This window comes from Sus scrofa, chromosome 5 (assembly GCF_054392235.1).
Source record: "Sus scrofa isolate SSC_HxYL_T2T_F1_AM1 chromosome 5, Sscrofa_HxYL_maternal_Yorkshire_Landrace_v2.0, whole genome shotgun sequence".
Taxonomy (NCBI): Eukaryota; Metazoa; Chordata; class Mammalia; order Artiodactyla; family Suidae; genus Sus; species Sus scrofa.
The window spans coordinates 85,538,585-85,563,557 of NC_139387.1; the positions used below are offsets into that span (position 1 = coordinate 85,538,585).

The 24,973-nt window shown below is 39.2% G+C and overlaps 1 protein-coding gene and 1 pseudogene across 15 annotated transcripts in view; both read right to left on the reverse strand.

Moving 5' to 3' along the window:
• SENP1 (SUMO specific peptidase 1) overlaps positions 1 to 24,973 on the reverse strand; it is a 56,566-nt gene that overhangs the window by 14,110 nt on the left and 17,483 nt on the right. For all 14 annotated transcript variants that reach the window (XM_021092613.2, XM_013997976.3, XM_084957302.1 and 11 more), the window contains 7 exons: positions 14,738 to 14,841; positions 14,369 to 14,655; positions 12,449 to 12,503; positions 10,858 to 10,896; positions 9,911 to 9,995; positions 9,272 to 9,427; positions 8,094 to 8,225 (listed from right to left, as the gene is read on the reverse strand). In XM_021092613.2, coding sequence (XP_020948272.1) covers positions 8,094 to 8,225; positions 9,272 to 9,427; positions 9,911 to 9,995; positions 10,858 to 10,896; positions 12,449 to 12,503; positions 14,369 to 14,655; positions 14,738 to 14,841 — 858 coding nt within the window. The remainder of the gene's footprint in view (positions 1 to 8,093; positions 8,226 to 9,271; positions 9,428 to 9,910; positions 9,996 to 10,857; positions 10,897 to 12,448; positions 12,504 to 14,368; positions 14,656 to 14,737; positions 14,842 to 24,973) is intronic.
• On the reverse strand, positions 17,947 to 20,359 carry LOC102162871 (BCL2/adenovirus E1B 19 kDa protein-interacting protein 3 pseudogene; annotated as a pseudogene). The gene is made up of 2 exons (XR_014804154.1): positions 19,778 to 20,359; positions 17,947 to 19,104 (listed from the first exon to the last, which is right to left on the reverse strand). The product of XR_014804154.1 is annotated as a BCL2/adenovirus E1B 19 kDa protein-interacting protein 3 pseudogene (transcript).

Below are 24,973 nucleotides of genomic sequence, written 5' to 3' on the forward strand. Positions count from 1 at the left end.
GTCATTCAAAATAGGTTTCTTGCAGTTCCTTGGTGGCCGAGCAGGTTAAGGATCCAGCATCATCACTGTTGTGGCCTGGGTCACTTCTGTGGCACAGGTTCAATCCCTGGCCTGGGAACTTCTGCATGCTCTGGGCACAACACCAACAACAACAAAACTTTCTTGAAGACAAATTTTTTAACCTAATCTGACAATCTCTGCTTTTTAACTGGTTGTTTAATTTATATTGTCCAATATGACAGCCACTAGTCAAAGTGACTATAAAACACTTGAAATATGACTAATCCAAACTGTGCTGTGGGAGTTCCCATCATGGCTTAGTGGTTAATGAATCCGACTAGGAACCATGAGGACATGGGTTTGATCCCTGGCCTTGCTCAGTGGGTTAAGGATCCAGCGTTGCCATGAGCTGTGGTGTAGGTTGCAGACGCAGCTCAGATCACGCGTTGCTGTGGCTCTGGCATAAAGGGTATAGGTTTGATCCCTGGCTTTACTCATTGGGTTAAGGATCTGGCATTGCTGTGGCTCTGGTGTAGACTGGCGGCTACAGCTCCGATTAGACCCCTAGCCTGGGAACCTCCATATGCCGAGGGAATGGCCTTAGAAAAGGCAAAAAGACAAAAAAACAAAAAACAAAAAAACCCAAACTGTACTGTGTTAATGTGCTGTAAGTATAAAATACACGCATTTTAAAGAGAAGGTAAAATACCTCATTAATAATAGTTTCGTATTTATTACATACCAAAATAACGTTTTAGATATACTAGGTTAAAACCTGAAATTACATACATGGCTCATATTGTATTTCCATTGGGTGTGCTCGGTTAGACCGTTTATGTTTAATGTGATTACTGAGATGGTTGGGTTTAAATCCACCACCGTGTTCTTTTTTTCTATTTGTCCCAACTGTTCTATTTTTCTATTTGCCTCTTCTTTTCCTGCCTTCCTCTGGATTGAGGTTTTTTTTTTTTTTTTTTTTTTGGCCATGCCCGTGCCATGTGAAAGTTCCTGGGCCAGGGATCAAATCCAGGCCACAGGACGGAATGAGTCACAGCAGTGACAATGCTGAATCCTTAACTGCTGGGCCACTAGGGAGCTCCAGGATTGAGGATTTTTAAATTCCATTTTATTGCCATTACTGGTTTTTTTTTCTCTGGCTGTGCCCGAAGCATGTAGAAGTTCCCAGGGGTCAAACACACACTACAGGAGCTCCTGCTGAGGCACAATGGTACTGGCAATGTCTTGGGATCCCTAGGATGTAGGTTCAATCCCCAACCTGGCACAGTGGGTCAAGGATCCAGCCTTGTCGCAGCTGTGGCTTAGGTCACAACTCCGGCTTGGATCTAATCCCTGGCCCAGAAGCTCCATAAGCATGGGTCGGCCAAAAATGAAAACAAATAAACAAACAAACCTACACTACAGCAGCAACCCAAGATGCCACAGGGATGAATCCTGGATCCTTAACCTGCTGTACTACAAGGGAACTCCTTCATTACCGGCTTATTAACGATACCTTTTTGTTTTTAACTGGTTGCTATAGGATTTATATACCTTTCACTTACAATAGTCTATCTTCCTATAACATTATACCACTTCATGTATTGTGCAAGAATATAAGTATATACTTCCATTTCCCCTCTTTGTGTTGTTACAAATTTTACTTCAACATGTCACAAGCCCCATAGCATGTTCATTTTTTTTGTCTTTCAGAGATAGTAAAAAATGAGATTGAAATTTCTACCTCATTATTTTTCTTCTGCCTGACAAATATCCTTTAATATTATAGAAGAGATTTGCTGGTGATGAATTCTCTCAGCATGTTTGCCTAGAAAAGTACAGCCTTATTTTTTTGAGACATATTTGCTGGTACAGAAATTAGGTTGACAAGTTTGTTTTTTTTTTTCCCCTTCAGTACTAAAGATGTAGCTACCTTCTCTTCTGGCCTATACGGTTTCTGACAGGTCTTTGTTCCTCTATACATAATATGTTTCTTTTCTTTTGGTTGCTTTTATCATTTTTCTCTATATCAGTGTTTTTCAGCAACTGAGTTATTATATATTTCAGTTGGTGTTTCTTCTACTTGGGGTATACTGAATTTCTTGGATCTCTCAGTTTATGTTTTCAAATTTGGAAAATCCTACACTATTATGTCTTTAAACACTTCTTTTGATGCCACTTACACCCTCCCTTTCCTTCTGGGACTTCGAGTGCATGCTTAGACTGCTTGACACTGTCCCAGAGCTCACTAATGCTCTGATCATCTTTTTTTTCAGCCTTTTTTTCTGTTTCATTTGTCTTTTTGTCTTTTTTGTTGTTGTTGTTGTTGTTGCTATTTCTTGGGCCGCTCCCACGGCATATGGAGGTTCCCAGGCCAGGGGTTGAATCGGAGCTGTAGCCACCGGCCTCCGCCAGAGCCACAGCAACGCGGGATCCGAGCCGCGTCTGCAACCTACACCACAGCTCACGGCAACACCGGATCGTTAACCCACTGAGCAAGGGCAGGGACCGAACCCGCAACCTCATGGTTCCTAGTCGGATTCGTTAACCACTGCGCCACGACAGGAACTCCTCTGTTTCATTTGGATGGTTCCCATCACCCTATTTCAAGTTCACTAATTTTTCCTTCCATGGTGTCTAATCTACTATTCATCTCATCTCATGAATTTTCTTTTTTTATTCCAGACACTGTATTTTTCATCTCTAGAAGCTCAATTTGAGTCTTTTTAAAAATCTTCCATTTTTTTGGAGTTCCTGTCATGGCTCAGCACTAACAAACCCGACTGGTATCCATGAGGACTCACAGGTTTGATCCCTGGCCCTATTCAGTGGGTTGGGGATCTGGCATTGCTGTGAGCTGTGGTATAGGTCGCAGACATGGCTGGGATCTGGTGTTGCCTGTGTCTGTGGTGTAGGCCAGCAACTGAAGCTCTGATGTGACCCCTAGCCTGGGACTGTCCATATGCCACAGGTATAGCCCTAAAAAGCAATAAATAAATAAGTAAATAAATAAATAAAATCTTCTATTTTTCTCCCCATAATGTCCACCTTCCTCTATTTCCCTGAACACATGGAATATGTTTATGATACCTGTTTTAGTACCTCTGATGGCTAATTCTATCATTTTTATCTTTTTCAGGGTATTTCTACAGCTACAGTTTCTTTCCTGTTACATTTTTTCCCACTTTGCATGCCTGAGAATTTTTAAATTGATGCTAGACATTATGCATTTCATGTTGTTGGATTTTATTGTTATTAGAATTTGCTGTATTCCTTTAAACATTGTTGGGCTTCATTCTGTGTATGGTTAAGTTATTGGATCAGTTTCAAGCTTTCAAGGCTTGTTATCACGGATTCAGAGCAGCCTTTACTCCATGGCCACTTTGGCCTCACTCTTGAGGCCATGCCCTTTTGAGGACTCTATTCAATGTCCCAGGACTTTCCTACTCTAGCTGGTTGGAACATGAACTATGCTTGGCACCTGTGTTAGTGCTCAGACTTCTGATTCTTCTTTCTGGTAGCTCTTTCCCTAGCTTCCGGTAGTTTCTTCCCATATATGCACAGATCGGTACTCAGCTAAAGATTCAAGGAGAGCCCTCTGCACATCTCTGGAGCTTTTGCTTTGTAGAGCAACTTCCCCTCCAGTATTTACCTCACAAACCTTAGCCACGCTGGCCTCTCTGAACTCTCCTCCGCTTAGCAAGACTGCTAGGTACTTCCTTGTACACCACCCTAGTAAGCAGGAGAAATTATAGGCTCATCCTTTTCATTTCCCTTCTCTCAGGAACCACTGTTATCTAGCGTTTGCAAATTGTAACGTCATGTTTTATCTAGTTTCCAAGTTGAAAAGAGTAAATTTGATCCATTTTATTCTATTGTGGCCAGAAGCTGATATCAGATTCATTTACTTGTATGCCTAAATAATTTCCACGTATTTCTAAATGTATCCGATGCTTAATGAAACAACTAGGCCCTCTAAGAAGGAGAATCATGAGACCATAAGAGAAACATAACGCCCAAAACAGTTCTCTCCTCAGGATCATTAACCTAAAATCTTAGGGTTGGATTCCAGAAGTTATTCAACTCAATCTCCAGGAAATAATAAATAATTCTAATATTGACATCCATTTTAAACTATTTCCTTTTGTTTCTTAATTGTGACTTTCAATCTACTTTTGCAACTAATTTCTCCCTTAGTCTCTAACTCTGTCCTCCTTCCCTTAATTAGATACTCCTTCTTTCTTCTTTCCTTCCTTCCTTCCTTCCTTCCTTTCTCTCTCTCTCTCCCTCTCTCTCTCTTTCTTTCTTTCACTTTTTAGGGCTGCACCTGTGGCATGTGGAGGTTCCCAGGCAAGGGGTCATATCGGAGCTACAGCTGCTGGCTTACGCCACAGCCACAGCAACATCAAAGATCTGAGCCACGTCTGTGACCCACATCACAGCTCATGGCAACGCTGGATCCTTAGCAATGCCACAGATCAAACCCGCAACCTCACGGTTCCTAGTCAGATTCGTTTCTGCTGTGCCATGAGAGGAACTCCTAGATACTTCTATTAATAACTAATCACCTGGTACGGAAATCCCTCATTTTGTATTCTTTACAAGGCAGCCAGTTCCCACATTCCAATTTTGAGAAGTTTCATTTTCTTACAGTGAAGTAAAATGTTAATCTGTCAATCATTAATCCTTTGAAGCTAAGAGAATTTAACTATTTGCCTATATACCAATCCATTTTTGAAAACAAGTTGGAAAGCCTACTGTATGAACAGTTATTGTGGCCTACTCTTCTTTTACGAAAGAGACCAGAGAAAGGGTGGCCTAATGGCTTTCTGTACATATCCCAAATATAGGCCTTCTGGATTTTATTACCCTTATAAACTAAATCTGAACACTTTCATTTCTAGGATCTTATATTCCTTGTCTATAAAATGGTAGAAATAACGTGTCAATCACTTTATTTTGGAAAAAGTTTTTTTTATTATTATTATTTTTTTGGTTGTATCCATGGTATGGGGAAATCCCTGGGTCAGGGATCAAACCTGCACCACACCAATGACCTGAGCCACAGCAATGACAACGCTGGATCCTTAACTTTCTAGGCCACCAGGGAATTCCCTGTTTTGGAGAAAGTTTTAATGCAGCCTATAAAACTGACATGAGATACAAAAAGAAAAGAAATGGTTAATGAAAATATCTATTGAGGGAAGGAGAACAGTATAGAAGAGAGGGCAAATTACTTGCAAAAGACTGAGAGTTCACAATTGGGAAGCAAAATTAAGTATTTTTAAATGAGTATGAATACCTACTAATTCCCCATCAAAATATTACCAGCTTTTTGAGGGTAATAACCCTGAGAAGTATGGTACTTTGAAAATGGTGCTTTTAAAAATAGTTAAAATAGCGTTAAAGTAGTTATTAAAATAGTTCTTATTATCATGGACATGTGAATTGGCACCTGCTTTTCAAGATTAACATTATTCTAAACTCAGGAGAAAAGCACTCCTTACCAAAGTTATGGGTAGGTGTGGTAGAGATAAAGTACATGAGGAATCTTTCCTTCCCCTCGACTCTTCTAAATAACGTAATTTCCATTAACTTTGCTTGCTAAAAAAAAAAAAACCCATTTTCTGATGGGCCCAGGGAATGGAAAATATGTCCTGATGAATGCTGCCTCTGTAAGGGAGCTCAATGAGGTAAACGCCACAGAATATAGTAAGAACTCAGCTCATGACCTACTCATTGCTGCCCCCTAGAAGGTTCTGCATAATGTACAACAAACAAGCTACAATCCTTCCCATTTAGCAGTGGCAGGCCAAAAAAAAAAAGGTGAGAGACCACAGATTAATATCTCCAAATCAAAAACACTTAATCGATGGATACTTTTGACTGCACCTTTTTTTTTTTTTTTTTTTTTTTGCTTTTTTTTAGGGCCACACTTGCGGCATATGGAAGTTCCCAGGCTAGGGAAGCCTAGCTCTGCTACAGCTCTGCTGGCCTATGCCACAGCCACAGTAATGTTAGATGCAAATCTGAACGGCACCTGTGACTTATGCTGCAGCTTGCAGCAAGGCCAGATCCTTAACCCACTTAGGGAGGCCAGGGATAAAACCAGCATCCTCATGGACACTAGTCAGGTACTTAACCCACTGAGCAATATGGGAACGCCTGCTTTTGATTGTTCTTAAATTTTTTTTTTTTGTCTTTTTGCCTTTTCTAGGGCTGCTCCCGCGGCATATGGAGGTTCCCAGGCTAGAGGTCGAATCGGAGCTGTAGCCGCCAGCCTACACCAGAGCCACAGCAACATCGGATCCTTAACCCACTGAGCAAGGCCAGGGATCAAACCCGCAACCTCATGATTCCTAGTTGGATTCGTTAACCACTGTGCCACGACAGGAACTCCTGTTAATTTTCATTTTGCCCTTTGATTTGGTGAACTCTTTTTTTCCCTCATTATCTGATTCAATGTTCTAATATCACTATTCTGAGCCACAAGAAGCAAGGGCTCTCGTTTCCCCTAAGGCAAGACGTATCAAACTGTACCGTCTTACTATTCTTGGTCAAAGATATTATTCAGGGAGTGATGAACTTCTGAAATTTATATCTTATAAGCATACCAGTGGCAAAGAGAATGGGACTAGTCCAGCTAGCTCCACAGAAAATCAAATTACTGGACCAGATACATGTCTCAAGTTTTATACATCTAATCTTGAAACAGGATCCAATTAAAGATTCTAAGGCAGTATAATACAATATATAAGACCCAATGCTTGAGTCTGAATCTTTGCTTTGCTACTTACTATTCATGTAAACTTGCAAGTTTCTTAATCTTTCTATGCCTGTCAAATGGAGATGACAAAGCTGTAATATCTACCTCCAAGGACTGTGGTGACTGTGGTGACTATGATATATAAAACTCTTAGAATAGTGTATAACATGTGGTAAATGCCCTATAGATATTAGCCAATATTATATTTGGAAGGTCTTAAACATACAAGACCAGGATACAGGTATCTAGACTATCTAGTGCTTAGTATATTAAGTATCTAAAAATTCTCCATACTACGAAGCTTGTGTACACCTGATATATCAAGCAGGGATGCTCCTAGTGGGCCTAAGGAAGGAAGCAGGTACTTAAGGAAAAACCCCAATCCAGTTCTCTTCTTTTGCTGTGAAAATATCCTTCTGAAATATAACACACTCCTACAGGTTTAGGAACAGGACAGATCAGTTTAATCTACTTAATTAATATATAACTAATCTACTTAAAATAATTAGAACTTTCAGGAGCCGAGGGCTGTAACTCTTTTTAACCCAATACATCAAATATTTAATAACACAGCCTCTTCAATGTCAGTTTAAAAAATATTATGTAGGGAGTTCCCATCATGGCGCAGTAGAAACGAATCCGACTAGGAACCATGAGGTTGCAGGTTTGATCCCTGGCCTTGCTCAGTGGGTTAAGGATCTGGCGTTGCCGTGAGCTGTGGTGTAGGTTGCAGATGTGGCTTGGATCTGGCGTTGCTGTGGCTGTGGTGTAGGCCAGCAGCTACAGCTCCAATTAGACCCCTAGCCTGGGAACCTCCATATGCCGCAGGTGCGGCCATAAAAAGACAAGAAAAATCATGTAAAAATATAGGCTATTTTGGAAATCTTATCACTCATCACCTAAGTGGAGATAGAAGGGTAGAAATGGGTTCCTACATGGAAATCCCAAAGAATTCCTGCATGCTGCAACATGGTCAGCTATTAAATATTTGCTCAAAAGATATGAAATGCAGGGAAGGTACCTTAAAGAGAGTGAGAATACTAATGAGCGAATGTCCTCTCCCTCAGTGTCCCAATCTTCAACACATAAAATGGTAAATCATCAGTTCTCAGACATTAAGGTATATAAAAAAATCACCTAAGATATTTGTTTAAAAATGCATATCTCTACCACACTGCCTCGTACTTATTCAGGAGAATGGAGAGGCCAGTGGGAGCTGATTCTGAAACAGGTCATTTGAGGACCACATTTTAAGAAACAGTAAGATAATGCCTTGGTTTCCACTTGATGTTCATTTACTGTTTGGATATAAAAATAGGGGTGAGATTACCTCATCATTGAGCCAGTTCAGATGGTTTAGAGTTTGAATATCTTTGCGTGTAATGGTCAAGCGGAATGCTTCACTCAGAACTTCATCCTGGTTCCCATTGCGAAATACATTCTTTATTTCTTTCTCCATTTCCTATGGAACCAAGAAGTGTCAGAGATCAAGCATACATGGCCTCAGACATAGCAGTTTTTCACCAAGCCCCATGCAATCCCCAGCTTTTATCTGTCCCTAATCAACTGTTTACTTCTAACATTTTGGTTTCTGTTTCTTCCAGTAAATTCCTTGATTACTTCTTCCCAACCTGTCCTGTCTTCCCTTTTTTTCAGAATATTTCAGACCCTCGTTTCATAATAATCCTGAAAGTATTATATTTTATATCTTTGGCCAAACAATTTTCTCAGAAATAGAATCTTTCTCAAAGGGTAATAAGAGAGTAAAGGTAATGTCTTTCAGACACATTTTTCTAGAAAAATTTCTTTTATTTTTTTAATGTAAAAATGTGGAATTCAGTACAGCTATAACGTGTTACACTAACCAGCAATAAGAGAGTTTTCCAAACAGAAGAATGAATTAAGGAGCACATTATCTTTAAATGTATGCAGACTTCTATGTATTTATCAAATTTTTATACTGAGTTTTTATTACTTAAGAAAAAGGGTAAGGCTCAGCTTGCTATTTGATGTCAAAGTACTGTACACACGCATTAAGTTAAAATATACATGAAATGAAACACACTTTTTCACTAAAGTCATTAAAAGTCACTCCATAATTCCTTCCTCAATTTTCAATAATCCCTTAAAATAAAGCCAAGACTAGTACACAATACAAATAAAAGCAGGGATACACAATACAATTTAAATCCAGATGTTCTATTAATGTTTGAAATTTGTCCAAAGAACTCTTTTTTTTTTTTTTTAATGGCCATACCTGCGGCATATGGAAGTTCCTGGGCCAAGCTGAAGCTCTGACTATGATGCAGCTGCAGCAACGTTGGATCCTTTAACCCCCTACGCCAGGCCAGGGACTGAACCCGCATTACTGTAGCAACCTGAGCTGCTGTAGCAACCTGAACTGCTGCAGTCAGATTTTTAACCCACTGCACTGTGGTGGAAACTCCCCAAAGAATTCTCTCTGAACTCAACACTTGAAAGTGCAGGAATTTATAATATATAATTTACCTCTGTGATTTCAGGAAATTCATCTTCACTATCAGTTAATTTATGACCTTTTTTTCCTGTTTCTTGAACAATCGTAACAGGGATCTCCTTTTCAAGAGGCACACGAAGATGCAGTTCTACTGAATCATGTACTGAATGTTCCTGCTCCTGCAGTCTCTGAGAGAAAGAACTTCAAAATAAGTGGAATAAAGAAATATACTATCTGTCTCTGTACACTAAACAGTACTAACTGGAGAGACCAGGAACATATTCCCCTTACCATACACTGTATCTTGCAATTACAACTTTTTTTTTTTCTTTTTGCCTTTTCTAGGGCTGCTCCTGCAGCATATGCAGGCTAGGGGTCTAATTGGAGCTGTAGCCACTGGCCTATGCCACAGCCACAGCCCAACAGCAACGTGGGATCTGAGCCGCGTCTGAGACCTACACCACAGCTCACGGAAACGCCGGATCCGTAACCCACTGAGCAAGGTCAGGGATTGAACCCAGAACGTGATGGTTCTTAGTCGGATTTGTTAGCCACTGAGCCACAACAGGAACTCCAATTACAACTGTTTTGATCCCAAATCCAGGTGACCTTACAAATTAGTTTCAACTTGGATGTGCTATTCATTTATTATCTCAAAAACTTTTTCTTACCTGGTTTTGAAGCTGTAATGCCAATGCTTTCTGCTCTTCAATTTGGCGCAATCTCTCCCGTGCTCGAGAATCATAAACACTAGTTCTAGGAAATTCAAAGGAATGTGACACAAATTCAGACCACTCTCACATCAAGAACACTGCTGATAGACAATGAGCATTACACATAAAACCCTCATACAGAAAATATAAAAATCCTTATACTAACTTATCACTACACTTACTTTAAGACAAAGTGAAACCACAAGGTGTTACTGAAATTATTTTATTTTTTTGAAATGATAAAAATTACTAGTTTGTTGCTAAACATGAACAAGCGACTTCTGTGGACATCCGTAAATGTGCAGTCTTTAAAAAAATAGAAAAGTACTTCTAAAATTATGGAGAAAGTGAAGCTTCATTCTGGAAATTCAAAATTGAGACTGACCCAAAGCAGAAGATAATACAAGATATCACTGAGGTTTTAGTTCAAATACTGTATTTATGATATAAAAGAACTATAGGTTTCTCTTTTTCTTAAAACAAACAAACAAACAAACAAACAAAACAACAAGACCAGGGGTTTGGCTACTCAAAGTGAGTTCTTAAAACTAGAAACTAAACTTTCAGTGATACTGCAAATTACAAAAACACCAATTACTCAAAAAAAAATAGTTTTATCAATGTGAAAATAAGGGCATTTATTTTCCTTTACATATAATAGCTAACTTTAAAATATTTTCTCAATTTAGCTTTAATAATTGTTGTAGATTTAACAACCCTGAGCATAGCAATATCCCAACCCCCAAAGAACTTTTAAAACACAGTAAGTTAAAAGATATTTTTTAAACAGATATAAAAAGGATTTTTACTGACTAAAAACAGGCAGAGTGACAGGCTAAATGACTTCTTCTAACTGAAAAGAAAGTGATGGAGAAGGAAAAAAGATATCAAAAATAATAACTTACAATTCTTTGATCCACAGCTCTGCCTGGAAAAAAGTAGGACTATGGGTAGGAAAAGAAAAATGTGACAAATGTGTAGGTGACTTTAAAAAATCAAATATTTTCATTAAGAAAACTAATCACTTAAATAGTTTACAAGAATGCTTTACAAGTATGGAATAAATAAAAGGACATAAATTACATAAAATAATTTAAATAGTAGCTAAAGGAATACAAATATGAGTCATAGGCCACATGCTGTTAAAAAGATGACCCAACATTCAGCAGAGAAATAAGTTGAACATAGTTTCTTACTTGCAAAAGAGACCCACATGATATGAAAGAGGACATAACTTGTCAAGGTAATAAGCTAGAATAGTCCTCTTTCCAAATGGCTCCAATTGACAGATTTACTCATAGTTATATAAAATCTCAATGAGTTCTTGGACTTCTTGTCTCTCTACTTGAGTCAAAATACATTCAACCAAATCACAGCTGATACTGAAAATCCCCACCCATAGAACAGTCACATCAAATGGCTAATAAGCCAAGGAACCAAAGTGGATAATCAGCAGTATAACTCCATTCCTAAGATGAAAGACCAGTTCTATTCCATGCAGCTCTTGGGAATAATGCTTTGTAGAGTCACAGGCATGTTCTAGAGCCTTTTGTTCTTCTGAAACTTCCTTATCTCCTTGCCAGCCCCCTTAACTGAAGAAGTTCTCACAGAACCAAATGAAAGAAGAGTGAACACTTTTCCAAAGAAAACTTTCAGATATGCAGAACAAGTAAACAGAGCATCAAACTGGAAGTTAAGAGATTGGGATCTCCTGGAGCTGGCCCTGATTTGTGACACTTAGCAAGTCACTTCCTTTCCATGGGCCTTTGATTTATAAATAGGGAGATTGGAGTCCCTTTCAGTTCTTAAATTTCTGCAATCTGTCCTAGTAAAGACAAGAACAAGGGCTCAAAGGTTATCCTTTGCTCCTCAGCCTAACTTCTGAGAATTAGTATTCTCAACCATCACCATCATCATTGATGATGAAAATGCTATTCTATTACCTCCCTACTGTCACTGAGGTTAGTAAGGAGAGAACAAAGAGGATGTGACCTATTTCCTTAATGCAGTAAACTGATACAACAACAAAGAAAGTCGGGGAGATCAGTGGAAGCACTGTGAGGGGCTACTTAGTGTGCAATACTGAAAACAAGTGGAGGTAAGAACACATTTGGAGTTCTTGTTGTCTGGCACCCAAATAAATACCTGTTAAAGGAAAGAATGCATAGTGGAGGAAGAATGCATAGTATAGGAAACCATACTAGGAGTTTGGGATTGATTCTACATCTGATAAGGCACCCTGCAGGGAGTATAATGAACGATTAGATATACATTTTAGAAGGATTGCTCTGCAGAATGGAAGATGGAATGAAGAACAGAATGGAGGCTGAAGAAAAAAAGATCAATTAGGAAGTCACTGAAATAATTCAAACAACACACGAGAGAGGCCTGAATTTAGGCCGTTTTACTTTAACATTATGTAATTCTTAGTGAAGAAACTGTGATTAAAGAGAGAGAAAACAAAATTTTTAAAAATGTCCTTTAATCAAAGTTTACCTGGGAGTTGGAGTCTGGGAATCTTTCACTTTGAGTAAAATCACAGAGTCTGATCCTAAACAAAGAAACACAAGAGGTTATCATTACTAACAAAATTCCACGCAGTTGTACCATTTAGATATCTGTAGTTTAAGTTCCCACATTTTGTTATATTCTATTTCCATAAAATAATACAGCATAGGGATAAAGGTAAGATGGAAGAGAAAGAGGGGCAGGTCCATTTTCATTGAGCCCTAAGTAGGCCTTAGTGAAGAGCTTGCCTCACAAATAAAGCAATCACTCTAAAGCAAGTATATATGCCCTTCAGCATCTCCTCCCAGGCTGTGCTTGCTCCCTGTGCTTCCTCTTTCTATTCCTGGGAATTAAGAACATGCCAAGATTTTCCAAAGTCTTTAGTTCATGAACTACCAGGAGACTGAAGAAGGTGAAAGAGGGAAGAAGAAGGGGAAAGAGAAAGGAAAGAGAGGGAAATACAAGAGGAGGGAAGGCAGAAAGAAAGAGCAGCAGCTAAGGCAGAAGTAGAAGCGTCCAGGGAGTTCTCTTTTGGAGCAGCAGGTAAAGGATCTGGCTTTGTAGCTGCAGCGGCTCAGCTCACTGCCACAGCACGGGTTGGATCCCTGGCCTGGGAACTTTTACATGCCATAGGCATAGCTTAAAAAAAAGTAGCAGAGTCTAAAGGGAACAAATTCTAGCATTCTAGAATTTATTTTATGTTGATAAAGGTAAGAATCATGTCCTTCTAAAGCGCTATGATTAGAACCTCACTTAAAATATTTAATAAACATATAAGGAAAGTAATCAAACAGTTTGGCATGGTATATTTGTTCTAAGCATCTGCCACACAATGCATGTTTCTGAAATTAAAGGCTTTTAATGAATTCTTAGTAAATCACCTCACACAAAATTTAATACAAATTTTCATGAATATGCGTAGCTACATAATGATGTCACCAACATTTTTAATTCCCAAGTAAGAATTTTAAGAAAACTGAGGAATAGGTATTAAAAAAAAAGAAAAAACTTGGAGTTCCCGTTGTGGCTCAGTGGTTAGCAATCCTGACTAGCATCCATGAGGACTAGGGTTCAATCCCTGGTCTCTCTCAGTGGCTTAAGGATCTGGCACTGCCATGAGCTGTGGTAGGTCACAGACGCAGCTCGGATCTGGCATTGCTGTAGCTGTGGTGTAGGCCGGTGGCTACAGTTCCAATTGGACTCCTAGCCTGAGAACCTCCATATGCCGCGGGTTCGGCCCTAGAAGACAAAAAAAACACCAAAAAATCTTAAATGACCTGAAGGAGAGGAGAGCTTAGAGACTGATTTAGCGAAAGATCCCTAATGTCAAACCATTTATAAAATTTGTTCTAAGTTACATGCCTAACACACATATAACACTTACCTAGAGAGATGGGAAATTAAGCAAACAAAAAAAAAATTATCATAGCAAAACTTCTAACTAACTGGAATGCTAAAAGAGTGAGTATTTTAGTTAGCTGAAGGTTAGGTAGAAAACTCTTTGATGCCAGGTTTTCTAAGTACTACCCAAAGAACTTTTACTTCAATTCTTAATTGATGTTTCACATCTCCTATAACTTTAGAGCACCTAATTTTCATTGCATAGTACTAGAAACAGAGAATGTACTGAAGTAATTGGGCTATCTGACACAAGATTGTTCAGGAAGTTAATTTTTAAATAAAATATCATATGAAATCATTTGCATCTCCATGTAAGAAAAAAGCAAGTTACTTATATGTTTAGTTTATTTGTGGCATGGCTAACTGAATTAAATGTATTTAAGGCATCTTATATCTTACATCTTAATTAAGTTTCATGTGTATTACTACCTTGCCTGTAATCCACAGAGATCAAATAGTTAGTTGGTTCTTAGAATTGAAAATACAGTTATACAATACCATTTTTACCTTCAGATTGTGTATTTGAAGCTGGTAAGTTATCTGGCTGATGTGGAAGTGAGTGCTGTTGTGGGGGTTGATGGAGAGGATCGGAATCTTTGGATCCAAATGCAACAACATCCGGGGTATAAGATGATAAGGAATACACATTGTGGGACAGTTGTTCCTGGGCAGTTAAAACGCTGGCAGATCCAGATGATGAAGTATCAGAGCCAATGATGTGAGCTGCACAAGAGTTTCCATTTTTAAACAGGGGATCTTTCAAAGTATTCTTACTGGAACTAAGACATCGAGACCTAGAAAGAAAAGAGTATAGTTTCAGTACCAAATAACAAAATGTAGAATTCAATTCATGTGAAAGATGTTTCTGTGACTTACAGGTGTAAAGGAAAATGTGTGGTGGGTTTGGCTACAGAAAACTGTTTCCCTGTCACCATCTGCAGCAGCTGTCTGTAAATCTCTCGTTCTTCCTCTTGAACTGTCTATAAAAGAAAACAAAAAATCTTAAACACATTCAATGAGGCAAATGTTTCTCAGAGTAGCATCTAGACTTCCAGAAGCTCTGTCGAAGCCCAGGGAGTATCCTCATGATAATTAAGAATTATGGTTCATTAATAATATTCTAGAAAATTATAAAGTATTTATAAGAGGAACTGAGTGAAGTAAATACCAGACAGTATATTTTAGAAAATTATGGGGCATATATGTGAATAACAGAACAGAGAAACTATAGAATGTGAAACCAGAAAGGCCAGTAGGCAATCACTTTTGAGTCAACTGATAGAGTCCCTGAAATAAAACATTTAAGGATCTCTAAACACTATTCCAATATATCTCTTGACTCCTGATACCTGTTAGAAAAATCACAAGGAAGTAACCACAACAGGCAAGATGATGATGATGATGATTTGCCTTTTTTTGCCTTTTCTGGGGCCACTCCCTCGGCATATGGAGGTTCCCAGGCTAGGAGTCTAATTGGAGCTGTGGCTGCTAGCCTACACCACAGCCACAGCAACGCGGGATCCAAGCCTCGTCTGCGACCTACACCACAGCTTGAGGCAACACTGGATCCTTAACCCATTGAGCAAGGCCAGGGATTGAACCTGCAACCTCATGGTTCCTAGTCAGGTCCATTAACCACTGAGCCACGATGGGAACTCCCAGAAGAGGCAAGATTAGAGTGGGACATCTAGCTAAAGTTTCCTATTCCAATCATATTACTATTCCTATTGTAAGAGTGTAAGTGTTTTCATCACCAGCATTTACTTTTTTCCTTAAGTCCCAATAGTGAATTTAGGGAAAAGCACATAATTCACTTATTGACTCAAACACCTACTATGCTAGAAATGCTGCACTGAATAAAATAAAGTTCATGCCCCTGTGGAGCTTATATTACAATTAAAGGATTGACAAAAAACTAGTCAAGTAGTATGAAGCACATAAAATAAAAAGCGATGGAGGGGTGACAGCAAGAACAGGTAAGATCTCTCTAAAAAGGTGATTATTTCAACAGAAACCTAAATCAAAGGAAGAAGTCAGTCATGCAAATTTATAAAAAGAGCATTCCAGGTAGGGGCAGAGCAAATGCAAATGCCCTCAGACAGAATATATGTTCAAAGAACAGTAAAGTCGTGTGAATGAGGAGAAGGGTGGTAATAAATGAGGTCACTTAGCAGAGAACCAGATCACATAAGGACTTGTCACTATAACCATGCTAAAGTATTTACTCTGCGCAGATCCCCTGAAGCAATGGGCTACACTCGCTAAATAACATGCCCTGGTATTTTGCAAAATCTTATAAAAAGTTTAGTACAACCACCAGTCTTCACAAAACAATTTTAATACTCTGTGCCAGAGCTAGCAACATCCTAAACTGTGACATTTCAACACACACATAGCATTTTATTCAATTACAAATGTTTGGTAAAAGCACAATGCAATTATCTATGAAAAGGTAAAGAGACATTAAATTTTTTTCTCCTTGAATCATTTTTTTGCTACAAGGTAAATTTCAATCACACTGTCATTATGTTACTGATCTAACAAGATACATCTGCACTATGAGTCGTGCTAATTCCTTATAAGAAAAAATATCCTTAAATTTGCACAGTTGAGTAATCAGAAAAGGTAGAATTAGTTGAGCATTTGGTATCAAAACAGAAAAAGAGAAGAAACAAATTTGCCATGCTCTATATGAAGAAAATAAGCCCTTAGACATTACCATTATACTAGAGATGATGGCGGTCCTCTTTTTTAGTGTTTGTGAGGAGACAGTCTACAGTATTAGAAACCATAATTATGGAGTTCCCATTGCGGCTCACTGGGTTAAGAACCTGACTAGTATCCATGAGGATTCAGGTTTGATCCCTGGCCTCACTCAGTGGGTTAAGGATCTGCAGTTGCCCTAAGCTGCAGGTAGATCACATCCTGAGTTGCTGTGGATGTGGCTGGCAGCTGCAGCTCTGATTTGACCCCTAGCCTGGGAACTTCCATACGCCACAGTTGCAGCCATAAAACGAAGCAAAAAAAACTGTAATTAGGAGTTCTCTTCTGGCACAGCAGGTTAAGGATCAGGCATTGTCACTGCAGCGTTAGGGTCGCTGCTATGGTTGGGTTCAGTCCCAGGCCTTCGAACTTCCATGTGTCGTGCATGGTCAAAAAAAAAAAAAAAAAAAATTTAAAAGCAATGCTTTATTAAAACATAAATTGGAGTTCCCGTCGTGGTGCAGTGGTTAACGAATCCGACTAGGAACCATGAGGTTGCGGGTTCGGTCCCTGCCCTTGCTCAGTGGGTTAACGATCTGGCGTTGCCGTGAGCTGTGGTGTAGGTTGCAGACGCGGCTCGGATCCTGCGTTGCTGTGGCTCTGGCGTAGGCCGGTGGCTACAGCTCCAACTCGACCCCTAGCCTGGGAACCTCCATATGCCGCGGGAGCAGCCCAAGAAATAGCAACAACAACAAAAGACAAAAAGACAAAAAAAAAAAAAAAAAAAAAAAAACACATAAATTTACTATTATGAAAATTTGTCAAGTAGATAATCTGAGTGAAGCATCATTACACATTATTAGATTGTAAGAGAGATTTTTGACAGTGAAATCCATAGTGATCTATATACGGGAAACCTGTGATGTCTGGCACTTTAATGTCTGAATTTTTTTTTTTTTAATTTGGCAAAGATTTATTTTTTCCTATTCCAGCCTTTTAACGTAGACATAGGAACTTAAAAAACTGAGCACAAACTAATTCAGCAATCCAGAGAGAGTAGCTTCCTACTGTCCCAGTGGTTACGCCCAGGAAATGGGCAAGTCTCAGAGGGAATCCCATGTGGGTGTGGGGACTGCCCAGCGCAAGCAGATCTACAGCCTGGATTCTAGAGGTCAGGTGACAGAGTCACCAGCACAGCCAGGACGAGGGGTCTGCGGTAGACAGAGGTGTCCACTTCAAGTGCGTCTACAGTAGTAAGGCCACAGCGTTTACTGGGGATAAACAAACCCCTCATGTCGTTTTAAGATCAAGTGTGTAACTCAAGGTCTCAGGTAATTTGTTAAAATACTAGACTAGGTATGTTAAAATTATTTATTCTTAGATTTTTATAATGTCCAAAGACAGGTCACTAGCAGGTGATAACAGGAGCTATAAACCAATGACATGCTTAGGACTTGAACCTGTGTGATCACAGGCAAGCAGAGTCTTGCTGTCTGTATTTTGCTGAGTTAGGAATTCGGCATTTACAGAAGATGGGACCAGTGCTGCAGCTTCTTCCTTGAGCTGTGCTGCAGGCTCCGACATACACCCCATGACAGGAGAATCGGGCCCCGGCTCTTCATCAAAAGCCACTGGGGGATGTCATCAGGCACCTTCTGTTGTAGATTCCCATGCAGACAGACAGCAGGTGGGACAGCAGAAGAGATGGAAGAAATACTCTGAGGAACTCGGAAAAGAAAATGCCCCCTTTCTTCATCACACTTGTGTTCCTCATGCTGAGCGTGGTCATGCACGCTGGGTGCTTAAAGAGGAGGAACTCCTTGGTGGGGGGGATGTTTTCTGGCTGACCTGACCAATTCCAAATCTGGTCTGAGTTTTTTTTCAAGATGTTCTCGACTTCTTTCCTTCTCTCCATATAATCTTCCTTGGAATGAGAGCTGTTCTTTTCTCCAACACTATGTGTGTCTGTCTCAGAAGCTCTGTTATTGTCTTGGGTCTGTGAGCGAGGTGGGTTGTCACAGTGAGAACTCTTAGAGCTGCTCTGTCCAGATTCATGCTGGGCATCCAGCAGTATTTTTTCCATGTTGCCATTATAAACAGAAACCGAGTCTGGAATGATGCTCCCATTCCCATTATTGCCAAAGTATAACTCTACCGAGGAGCCATGCAGGCTTTCCTCCTGCAGCCCAGGGGCCTGGCTGCTCTGTGGCATGGCAGTGGCGAGGGCACCAGGGTAGAGGGAGAGGTGGCAGCTGCAAGGGACCAGCAGCTCAAGCACAGCCTGACTAATACCTGAAATTTTTGAATACCCCTCAATGTAAATTTTGACTCCATTTTTCCACTACACCAGATAACCTAATCCACAGTGTAACAGGGTTAAGAGTATGCTGTTATTTTCAGGGGTGGTAAAATGGAGGAATACCACACCTGAGTCATGGAAATTAACTTTTTTTTTAAATGAGAGTTGCAACTTTTATTTCAGGTTCTCTTTTTTTCTTTTTTGCCACACAGGCAGTATGTGGGAATTCCTGGGCCAGGGACTGAACCTATGCCGCACAGCAGCAACCAGAGACACAGTGGTGAGAACATAGGAGCCTCAACCTGCTAGGCCATCAGAGAACTCCCAACATTTTTTTTTTTAAGTATTTATTTATTTTGCTTTTTAGGGCCATATCCTGGAAGTTCCAAGGCTAGGGGTGGAACTGGAGTTGCAGCTGCCAGCCACAGCCACAGCCACGTGGGATCCAAGCCTCATCTGCAACCTACACCACAGCTCACAGAAATGCCAGATCTTTAACCCACTAATTGAGGCCAGGGATCAAACCTGCATCCTCATGGATACTAGTTGGATTCGTTTCCCCTGCACCACAAGGTGAATTCCAAAATTAACTTTTTTTTTTTTTGTCTTTTTAGCTATTTCTTGGGCCGTTCCTGCGGCATATGGAGGTTCCCAGGCTAGGGGTTGAATTGGAGCTGTAGCCGCCGGCCTCCGCCAGAGCCACAGCAACGCGGGATCCGAGCCGCGTCTGCAACCTACACCACAGCTCACTGCAACACCGGATCGTTAACCCACTGAGCAAGGGCAGGGACCGAACCCGCAACCTCATGGTTCCTAGTCGGATTCGTTAACCACTGCACCACGACGGGAACTCCAACTTTTTCTTTTTTTAAATGGCCGCACCTGCTGCACAAGGAATTTCTCAGGCCAGGGACTGAATTCGAGCCACAGCTGAGACCTATGTTTAACCTACTGCACCCAATCAGGAATTGAATCCGTACCTCCATGATGACTAGAGCTGCTGCAGTCAGATTCTTAACCCACTGAGCCATAGCAGGAACTCTGAAATCAACTCTTAGTCATTTTAGTTCATTCCCACTGTCCACCAAACTACATTCTAAAAAGCTTTGACTGTATCATCTTATCATAGGGAGGAAAGTAAAGCAGATATACTGGTCTAAGAGGTTACTCTGCATACCAAGGGAAAGTAAAGAAATATCCCAAAGACCTCAAGAGAACACTAAGAACAGTGACATAGAAAGGTCCTTTGTTGGTGGTACACTAAAGCTTTCAACCATAAAAAGTTAGAAACATTTCCCTCCTTCCTCACATCACAAAGCAAAATGTTTTCTTGGGATGTATATATTTTTCTTTTTATGACCATACCTGCAGCATATGGAAGTGCCCAGGCTAGGGGTTGAACCAGAGCTGCAGCTGCTGCTTACACCACAGCCAGGGCAACACGAGATCCGAGCTGCATCTGTGACCTACACTGCAGCTTGTGGCAATGCTGGATCCTTAACCCAGTAAGCAAGGCTAGGGATGGAACCTACATACTTGTGGATACCATGTTGGGTCATTAATCCACTGAGTCACAATGGGAACTCCTCTTGGGATAAGCTTTTATATTTATAAATAAAACATTAAGAACCAAGATGTCAATAAGTGACTCAGCTAATGCAAATTATAAGAAATCTAGATTGGAGTTCCCATCGTGGTGCAGCGGAAACAAATCCAACTAGGAACCATGAAGTTGCGAGTTCAATCCCTGGCCTCGCTCCGTGGGTTAAGGATCTGGTGTTGCTGTGGCTGTGGCATAGGCCAGTGGCTAAAACTCTGATTCGACCTCTAGCCTGGGAACCCCATATGCCATGGGTGCAGCCCTAAAAAGACAAAATTAAAACAAAACTATGGGAACGTATGAAGAGCAATGGTTGAATTGTCCAAATAAATAAATAAATAAATAAAAATAAAGAAATCTAAATTAATTCAATACAAAGAATTGATTTTTACAAAAACACTTATCAGGCTTTAATTATTGTTTTTTCCTTTTTGGTTGCACCCACAGCACATAAAAGTTCCCGGGCCAGGGACTGAACTCACACCACAGTAGCAGTCCAAGCTGCCACAGTGACAATGCTGGATCCTTAACCCACTGTGCCACAAGGGAACTTCAATAATTGATTTTTAAAAATCAATTTAACACAAAAGTTGCCCACGAATCATTTTCCCCAGGAAATATATCTTCAAAGAAAAGCTTCTGTCTGAGCCTGAACAACTTCAAAGTCATTAGAGAACATAAAATGAACAGAAATAAAGGTTCCAGATAGTTCCAAATAATTATCTGTTCCATATTCCAAATAATTATCTGCAGTCTCTTCATGCCCCATACTTCCAACTTAAACTAACTTATGGTTTAAAAAAGAAGTGATAGAAAAAGCATTAAGGATCCTTCACTATTCTACATCTTAATTTGGAAGTTATAAGAATTCATCTTTTTTGTTTTTATTTTTAATGATGAAAGATACATTTCTATTTTCGGCTTCATTAAAACAAGAAACACTGGGTATTTTACACTTTATTTAGAACTGTTTTGGAGAAAGAAAAAATAGTCTGCGCAACTCTCAAAGGAACATATAACATTTGGCTCAGTGGTAAGGAACCCCACTGGCATCCATGAGGATTTGGGTTCGAACCCTGGCCTCTCTCAGCAGATTAAATATCCAGCATTGATGTGAGCTGTGGTGTAGGGTGAGACGTGGCTTGGATCCTGCAATGCTGTGGCTGTGGAGTAGGCTGGCAGCTACAGCTCTGATTTGATCCCTAGCCTGGGAACTTCCATCTGCCACATGCTGACCCTAAAAATCAAAAAAACCCCAAAAACCAAAAAAGAAAGAAAAGGAACATAAAACTTCTGGCTTTACCAAAAGAAAATACAAAATGCAGAGGTAAGTCACTTGAAATTTCAAAGACAATACTTTTTTGAAGCACCTGGTACTATTAAAGTAAAAGAAAACACCCTTTCTGTATATTATTTACTAAACTATTTTCTATTGAGTGAGCAAATAATTGGATAAAATGTTAAAGGAAGTTCACCAATGTCATATTTTAAACCTAATAAAGGATCAAAGGAAGTTTAATAAGTGTAAGGATAATTAAGGTGCTGAATTCTATTAAGAATAAAATATGGCATATTCTTGCATTTAGATGCCTCTATAAGAGGTTCCATCATAAAACTGAAGTGCAAAATTATACAAATTTAACAGATGGTGTTCCATGGTAGCCCAACAGTTAAGGACTCAGCATTGTTACTGCTCTGGCTTGGGTTACTGCTGTGGCTCAGGTTTGATCTCTGGCCCAGGAATTTTCACATGCCCCAGGAGTGGCCAAAAAAAAACCCCCAAAAAACAAAAAAAGAAATTTAACAGAAAGCACAAAATAAATTTTAGCAAACAAGTAATTCCTTTCACTATAGCCCCAAATAATACTTTATAAATCCCACTCTGATTTTGTTTAAAGTAACAGCTTTATACCATATAAATAAATTTCAAGTATGAAAAGTGTATAATTAAACAATTTTCTAAGTCAAAAATTCTTGGTTTATAACAAAATTGTAAAGTATTTTTTTTTAAAGAATAAAACCATCAGTATCATCTATAAGGAAGTATAGTATCTTAAAATGTTGCACAATATTTTGTAGAAAAGCATGTCTGGAAGCAAAATATAATTGAAAAGAAAAGACTTGTCTTTGTATTATTTATCATTTCCAATGTCCCTAGTATTTTTTCATTACAAACTCACATTCTCTGTAACAGTGTTAACAGAACTTTCTGTGATAATGGAAATGTTCTATATCTGCACTGTCCAAAATATGGCAGCCGCTAGCCACATATGACTGAGTAATTGAAATGTGGCTAGTGTGACTAAGAAACTAAATTTTTAATTTAATTTGAATTAATTTAAATAGCATATGTAGCTAATGGCTTCTCTATTGGATAGCATCATTCTTTAATGTTGCCCTTGAATCAGCCATCAGCCAAGTGTTGGTACAGCTACCACTTGCACATTTCCAAATTCTTCTTCAGGTATTCTCTTCAAACCCCTGTTCTAAGCCTCAAGAGTACAGTGATAATATGTTGATGTGTAGATGGTTTCATATTCCTGAAGCTGTTAGACAACTCCAGAAGTGAGATTCATACATAATTCTCCTCTACATAAGCAACAGCATCTCCCTTGGAGATCCTAGTATTTCCATAGAATATAACTTTTCCTCTAGTTTATAAGCATCCATTAATAAATCCTTTAGTCCCGGGAGGCCCAGGAAAATAATATATTTTAATCTGGATTATTGTAATATCTAAAACTAAATATCTTATCTGTTGAAAGTTTCATTTAATAAAATGTGATCCAATATTTTGTCTTATTCATATAATATGGATTATTCATATTTCTACACTACAAGTGACTTGCTTTTCAAAGCAGATTTATAGACCTAAAAAAACTGAGGCAAAATTTCTTGCATCTCTTGTTCTACACGATAGGTTCAACCCTTGGTATCTTCTTGGCACTATAAAAGGAAAGAGAACTCTATAGCTTCATGTCCTCCATTGGCCCGGTCTGTGGCCTGGAGGGTACATTAGAAGGATGAAAGTATTTGGTCAGCCTAAGTCCTCAGGCTGGAAGTGAAGGTGAAGGAGGAGGGGCTGAACAGCCCCAAGGACTGGCTGGCTAGGGGGCGAATGGTGGGCTTACAATGAACACAGTCTAAAGGACCCTGATCCCAGCAGTGCCACATGGGGCAGGGAAGGGTGTGGGAAGCCTGAATCCAGCTGCCATGCTGCTGCTGTCTCCCTCTCCACAAGTTTCTCTGTACCATGTAGGCTGCCTAGACTTCAGCAAAAGCACAACCCCCACAACTCCAGCAATTAAAAAAAAATTATTTATGTATATAACAACTGATACATACATGGTACTAAATTCAATGTTACAAAAGGTACAGTGAAAAATAAATCTTTCATAACTGTTGCTCAGCTCTTACTACCAAAGGCAACTCTTGTCTGTCCTTCCCCCTGCTAAATATGATTTACTAGTTCTGCCATCCTCTGTTGGATATTTTAGATTCAATACAAATTTAAAACATACAACATTTTTACTAACCATGTCACAAATAATCAAGTTTTGCCACCTAAGAGATATTCACCACCAAATTATGTAATTATTTAGCACATAATGCTATATTCTTGACTCCATGGTCTATAAGCCCCAATAGGCAGGAATCACATATTGTGTAACAGAAAGCACAGCACACTAGGCTCCTTCAGAAGACCTGGACTGCAGGCTGGCCATTTATTATTGTGTGACCTCTGATCTTTACTTTCCAACTTTGTAAAATGTGGTTATTATCTCATCTCTACCTATTTCGCAGGGTTAAAAGAATATAAACCGTGTGGAAAGAATACTGGAAACTCTAATGCCATTTAAATGTGAGGTCATTGTTATTCATTTATATCTGCATGGTCCGAAGCTCACTAGATGCATAATAAATATTTAATTGAACAGGTATAAGCACATTTCCTTATTGCATAAATTATGTATTATGTTATATTTACAGAATTAACTTTTTCCTTTAAGTCGAATAAATATAACAACACAGTGTCAACACATCTTTCTTGTGGAGAAAGTCTATGATCTCAAAGATCTTACTCATAATGAAAGGATATAAATTATTAAGCTGGTTTCTTGATTTTTCTTTTATATGGAAGAATAACTGTCCTAGTAAGAAATAAGGGCAAGTATTTTATCAAATCCAGCAAGGTTAACAGTTTTGCCATATGAAACTAGAGTTTTAGGTAGGGTCCAAAAGAGAAGAGAGAGAATCTGATGTATGTGAAGCCATTCAGAAAATACTGAAGATTAAGCCTGCTGTCCAACAGGAATAGAAGATGGTAAGAAAAATACTAAAATCTTGAGAAAATATCTCCTTACTTTCTTTAGAACAGATGATAGCACTCAAAGAGTAATTAAGAAAGAAAAAAAAAAAAAACAACACAGAAAGGATTGAGTAAATGCAATGGTTAATAAATATCCAAATCTGAGGGAACAAATGGCTGAATGTAGGGAAAGAATCTAAC